The sequence below is a fragment of the Pteropus alecto genome, unplaced genomic scaffold (assembly GCF_000325575.1).
Source record: "Pteropus alecto unplaced genomic scaffold, ASM32557v1 scaffold851, whole genome shotgun sequence".
Classification (NCBI taxonomy): domain Eukaryota; kingdom Metazoa; phylum Chordata; class Mammalia; order Chiroptera; family Pteropodidae; genus Pteropus; species Pteropus alecto.
The window spans coordinates 20,882-27,387 of NW_006430496.1; the positions used below are offsets into that span (position 1 = coordinate 20,882).

The 6,506-nt window shown below is 38.5% G+C and overlaps 1 protein-coding gene across 1 annotated transcript; it reads right to left on the reverse strand.

The window, feature by feature from the left end:
- Window positions 1-276: 276 nt before the first annotated feature.
- Window positions 277-1,230, reverse strand: LOC102894286 (olfactory receptor 52M1). The gene has a single exon (XM_006905149.1). It carries the CDS (start codon window positions 1,228-1,230, stop codon window positions 277-279), a length of 954 nt encoding a protein of 317 aa, XP_006905211.1.
- Between the last annotated feature and the right edge of the window lie 5,276 nt (window positions 1,231-6,506).

Sequence of the window (6,506 nt, forward strand, 5' to 3'; positions counted from 1 at the left end):
ATACTTAATTATACGAAGTCAAATAGGAAAAAGGATATTGTAATATAAAAACTCATGCCCCAATTTCTCCTTTCTATTTTCAGATATTTCTGATATTTCCATCTCTACTTTCAGAAAATGTGTGGTCAAAAAGAATATATTCTAATATTCCTCAGACCATTATCTCCACATATTAGGCAAGGTCCAGTTGCATAAATCTTATTGCATTGGCTTCCTGAGTCAGAGTCTTTCTCCTGCCATCGCTAAGTATCTCTATGTCCCATAGATGCAGAATAGTCACTTGGGTTGAGCCCCAGCCTTAAGAATGTGGAGAAGTCGCCCTCGAATCTGTTTGGTGCGGACAGCATAGACAACTGGGTTGAGAATGGGTGGGATAAGGAGGTAAAAGTTGGCTAAAATGATATGGATATGGGGAGGCACATGATGACCAAAGCGGTGAGTGAGAGAGGAAACAGCAATGGGGATATAGAACACCAGGATAGCACAAATGTGAGAACTGCATGTCCCTAGAGTTTTCAACCTAGCTTCAGGTGTGGCTAGCCCCATTACAGCCCTGAAAATCATCACATAGGAAGCAGTGATCGCTAATGAATCCAAGATCAATACTAGGAAGCCAATTCCCATTCCATATAAGTTGTTGACTGTTGTGTCACCACATGCCAAGGTGACCACAGCCATATGCTCACAGTAGGAGTGGGCAATGATATGGGTTTGGTAAAAGGACAGTCTCAGGCGTATCATCAAGGGCAGGGGTCCAATGTAGAGTACCCCACAGAGGAGGGCAGCCAGGCCCAAACGGCTCACTACTGTGTGGGTGAGCACTGAGGTATGGCGTAGTGGGTCACAGATAGCCACATAGCGATCAAAAGCCATGGCAAGGAAGATGCCTGACTCAACAGTAGCAAAGCAGTGGATGAAGAACATCTGGGCCAGGCAGGCATCTAGGTCAATGTTGTGGGCACCAAACCAGAAGATGGACAGCAGTTTGGGCATGGTAGAGGTTGACAGGACCAAGTCAATGACAGCCAACATGCACAAGAAGAAGTACATGGGCTGGTGTAGACTGTGCTCCATCTTCACCACAGCCAGGATGGTGACATTCCCAACCACAGCCACCAGGTACATAGAGCTGAAGGGGATGGAAAGCCAGATGTGCAGGGGCTCCAGTCCTGGGATGCCGGTAAGCCAGAAAGAAGTAGGTACAAAGCAGGCATTATTAGACATGAACATATTTCAGGATGTGGAGTATCCAGCTCTTAGTTTTAGATTTTTGCTCCTATGAGAGATATTGCTTCAGAAAATGTAGACTACTAGTTCTTATTTCCATCCTGGATGACTGATGGAACCTATAATAAAAAAGAATTCTGAATGCCTACTTGAAAATTAACATAATACATATTTTATAAAAGAAACTATGCATGAGAACACCTGCTGGTAAATGTAGAAACAGGCATGTTCCTGATTTCTACTGATATATTGCCCCACTCCACTGTAGAAATTCCCAAAATTGTTCATCCCCTTTGCATCCAGTAATTTTGCTTTGGGAAACATTTTCTAAAGGAAATAAAAAATACAGAAAAATTCCATGTGCAATGATTAAATGAAAGTTCAGGTAACGTGTTTAGCCCAGAGCCTGCCTATACTTCTCTTATCACTTTATAAATAGTAACATTAATACCATCAATAAATACTGATTAGCTACTTGCAACTACTGATTTTATAATAAAGATGAAAGAAATATGTATTAAAAAATAAAGCATAGTTTAAAATCTAGTAATCCATTCAATAAATTAGAATTTTTATAACATTTTTAGAGTTATGCATTTACCTGGTATAAAGTTTACCTTTTATTTTCAGTGAGGGGTTGGCAGGAGGCAGTTTAAACTGACATAATTTCATTAAAATATGTGTGTGTCATATAGAAAAACACTTTAAATGTAAAAACACACACTTTTAATTTTCTTCCTTTTGTATATGTCTATACGCTGTCTTTTAAAAATGGCCAAGAGCTTTAAAAATTGTATATTATCAAAACCCAATCAAAAACATGTAAGAGGAAAATTTATTAGGGAAAATATATTAGTGAGGTACAACTCTCTTTTCTTTAATGGTTTAACACAGTTTGGTCAGACTGTCAAATCTAATTGATTTCTTCAAAGATATTTGGCGCAGGACCTAATTTCTCAAAGAAACAGTTCCCTCATTTAAGGTTGCTCAGATTTTGTGGTTAAAAAGATGTGCAGGTAAAGTTCCTTAAGAAAAGTTTTCTCTAAGGATGAACCCTATTACACTTTCTGAAATTCTGCACATTATATATAATTTAAGATAGAAAAAATGAGGAGCATCATTTTAAGAGCAAATCTCACTGCATATTTTGTCCACTATCTGATAGAGATGAGAAAGAATGGACTGACAGAGACCAAGAAGGACGCGATCTGTAAAAGGGCCCTGTTGATTGTTTTCTGTTCTTTGAAGAGACAAAGAAGATCAGCACTAAAGTACTGGCCATTACTGGTAAAAGCCTAGTCCACTTCTTGCTCTTTTGCCTCTCGCTAAGAATCTAGCAGTGGTTCCTATTGCTTCGCATCCTCAGGGTTCAGGACCTGAGAGTGCAGGGTCAGATTTGGGTCCTGCCCTGTCTTTGGCTTACCATTCTCATGTTTCCCAAATTCTCAGCAGACTCCCCACACTTGCCATGTGACTCTTCTCACACAACCATGTTTTGCCGAGAGGTTTCACCACCTCCTTGGTTTTTACCCAGGCAAATTTCCTCCATTCTTCAAGGCCCATCCCAGATCATCCCTTCCCTACAAAGCCTTTTTCAGTATCTGTATTCTATACCAGAGTGTGTGACTAAGTTGTCACTGAATTCTCTCCAATTGTCTAAAATAACTCATGTACACTTCAAATATTCTTGTCTAAAATATAAATAACAATTACATTTTCATATCAAATAAGCATAAGAAATGTCCCTATGTAACATCAAGGATTTCTAATTCATGCTCCAACACAGTTAATTTTAAGTTTGTGAGTTTTCTTACTACCGACTCATGCTTGGCTGGGTGTTAAAAAGAAAAATGAAAGTTTTGTGAACTTTAAAATGGTTCACAAGTGTTCTTTTACATTAATTCACTGACTTCAGCAATTCTGTGAATTGGGTACTTCACCATGCCAATAAGGGATAACATATGTGAAGTCACTGCCTCAGAGATCAAATGGAAAGGGAAAAGTTTGGGAGGCAGCACCACAGTACCAGCTCAGGGCACCAGCTTTGCCACCTACCAAACAAGTTTCCCCACTCTAGATCTTCATTGTATTGTGTTTGGGCAAATTGCCTAACCTCTTAAAGTCTCAGTCCTTTTCACATAAAAAATAGGGCGAATATCAGCTGCAAAGGATAAATATAAAGAATAAAATAAGTGTGAGGTTCTTGGCATGTGGCAACAGCTTCTTTTCTCCAAATTCTATCGTTCACTATTGTGAGTAGACGACGAATTTCCATTCTGCATATTGGAATAGTTTCCTGTGTTTCTGTTTCATGGAACATCTTTGAAGATGCCTCAAAAGTCCAGAAATTGTAGAGATGGGACACAGATTTAAGAGGAACACTAGTTAATATACAATTTTATCTCATAAAAGGGAGAATGTCTGAAGTGTTCAGCCTTATTGTGATTAATCACCATCCTAAAGCAGAAAGGGTCCTAGTTACTCTATGTCAGGGTAGGTCAAGGTAGTGGCTACTCATCACAAATGCATCAGTGTTCATAGGATAGACTTAAACCCAGATTTTAACTTTGATTTATGCCAGACACAGTTTAATTAATGAAATTGTTTTATGCTGGGACAAAGAGAATGTAAACACACATATAAAAATAAATCTACCAAGTTGATAATTGACCTTTTGAATGGTGGTTTGAACTAGGTTGTGGCACCTACGTTGTGTTACTTTACCTAGAACATTTCAGAGAAATATGTTCTGTGTCATCCCACAAAATGGCATTCTTACCTGGACACTAGTGACATACCTGCAAGTCCTGGAAGAGATATTCTGATGGTGGGTCTGACTCTTGAGCGAGATGTTTTGTTATGGTGAAGTAAACATGGAACCTAAGCAAGACTCGCTTAGGTTCTAATACTAACTTCACTGTTTCTGGCTGTGTGGCCTAGATGGTGTAATCTCTCTGCCTCTGTTTTCTATTCTGTTTCCCGGTCTGTGAAATAAAGGGAGTGACAGCTATGTTAGAGATGCTTCATGTATTAAGTGAACCATTTATAAATGTATGTGTGTATGCACTCAGAAGGTCGAATGTTGGGATGCCTGGCCTCTGGAATAGGCATTTTATCCCCTTCCTACTGACTCCTCATCTGTTCTTTGCCCCCTCCCTCAGAACACACAGTGATGTTTCCACATGACCTTGATGACTCCATATCCTTCTTTCCCAGCTGCATGAATAGCTTTTTAAACATGGATAAAATCAATTGAAGAGACCTGCTGATGGTATAAGGATTGGCTCAGGAGAGAAGGTTGCCTGGCTGGAGCAGAAGACAGGAGGCCCAATCGAACTGGAATGGTCCAGGCTTTTCTCCTGCATTATGGAGAGCACTGGGCAACAAACACGGGGGAAAGCCTTGGGGTTTCTCCTCTTCCTTGATTATAACCCAGGCCAAACTATGCTCAACGTATTTCTTCTGCTTTTGACTAGACCTGTGAAGATAAGCTCTGGATGGACCTAAAAAACGAAGGTAGTGTTTTGGCAATTGGAGTCTATTTCCAATGACTTTGTCCCACCTCTGGAATATACTTCCCAATTGGGGTTCTATCCACAGAGCTTTAAGCTTTCTGACAGTGGTCACCTCTTGTCTGTTCGGATGAATTTAGTTTGAAGTCAAGGGGAGACTATGGCCCCGATCTCTTCACTATTTTCTCCTGTGTGCCCCTTCTTTATCTGGGTGCCAAAAATAGCCAGTTATTTCCCACAGGTTGCATAGAGAAACCTGCGCCCTTCCCTCTGGATCTGTAGTCACTCCCTCCCCACTCCACCCTTGGGAGTAGTATTCATGCTTTATCCAACTCCACCTCCCAGGACTACAGACTTATTTCTACTCTCTTGCTGGGGCTTTTGGCTGGCCCCCAGGTCTCTGGCTATCCTCTCCCCAGGGCTCAGGTTTTCAGACTCTAAGAGGGACATTGGGGGAGTTCACAAGAGAAGGGAAAAAACATCAGATACTGGTATAACCAATATGAAAGCTTATTTTTGTTAGTTGTTTATATTTAAAAAAATCTATTAATATAAAATATTAAAAAACCTGTTAATACAAAGAAGAAAATTACTTAAATGCAAACTTCATCAACATCATAATTTTTCATTCTGCTTCAATTTATGTTTGCTGAAAAATATTTATAATCATAACTTACATTAGTTCGTGTTCGTGTCTGGTTACTTTAACCTACACTTTCCAGAGTAGTGGAAAGGCTAGTTTCAGTTTTTCTACTATATCAAGTGGCACAGACATATTTGTCAATATTCTTTTTCTGCTCAACCTTAGGATAGAAACTCAGGGAAAATTATCAACTATTGTGCAGGCCTCATGAATTCTATTGTCATTGCTTTCCAAAAGTATTTGTCCAGCTAGTGCTTAGCTAGCATTGAGTTCATTTGCTAAATTGCACTGTAGTAATTTTTAAAATATCCATTATACAGATGAGAAAAAATGTTGTTTTCATTTCTTTGATCTCTACAGTGAACATGTCGATATTTGAACAATTAATGGCCATTGTATTTATTTTGAACAATTTCTCTCTCTCTTTTTTTTTTTTTTTTTTTACCATATACTTAATATTCTTGAAGTAAGGAGAATGATTTCAGGAAATATGGCAAAAACTTAATGTTTTTATGTGGAAAGTTCTGACATGTACAAGGAAGGACTTTTGTGATCACTATTAGTAAATTATAATATTCTACCTTGATTATGGGAACCCTCAATGAAATTTCTTAATTATTTACACAAGGTGTTCTCTCTTCTATATCTTTGCTGTATCCTTATTGTCAGGCTCTGAACTTTTTTTTTTGATTTATTTCAAGTATATAGTACATTGGTTAGACATTTATATAGTTTTATAAACCAATCCCTTCTCTCCTCTGGTTTTCCACCTAGCCAATATATTAATGTTAAATGTATTTCCTATGCCATGCTGCCTATCCCTGTGGTCATCTATCAACTATTAATTTGTACTTTTTTAACCCTTCATTCCATTCTCCCAGTGCCCCCATTCCTCTCCATCCATCACCAAATTGTCCTCTATATTTGCGAGTCTGTTTTTGATTAGTTTGTTCTTTTTGTTCCTTAGATGCCGCATATAAGTGTAATCATATGGTATTTATCTTTGTCTGACTTATTTCACTCAGCATAATAACCTCTAGGTCCATCCATGTTGCTGAAAATGGTAGAATTTCATTTTTTTAATGGCTGAGTAATATTCCATTGTATATATGAATCATTACTTC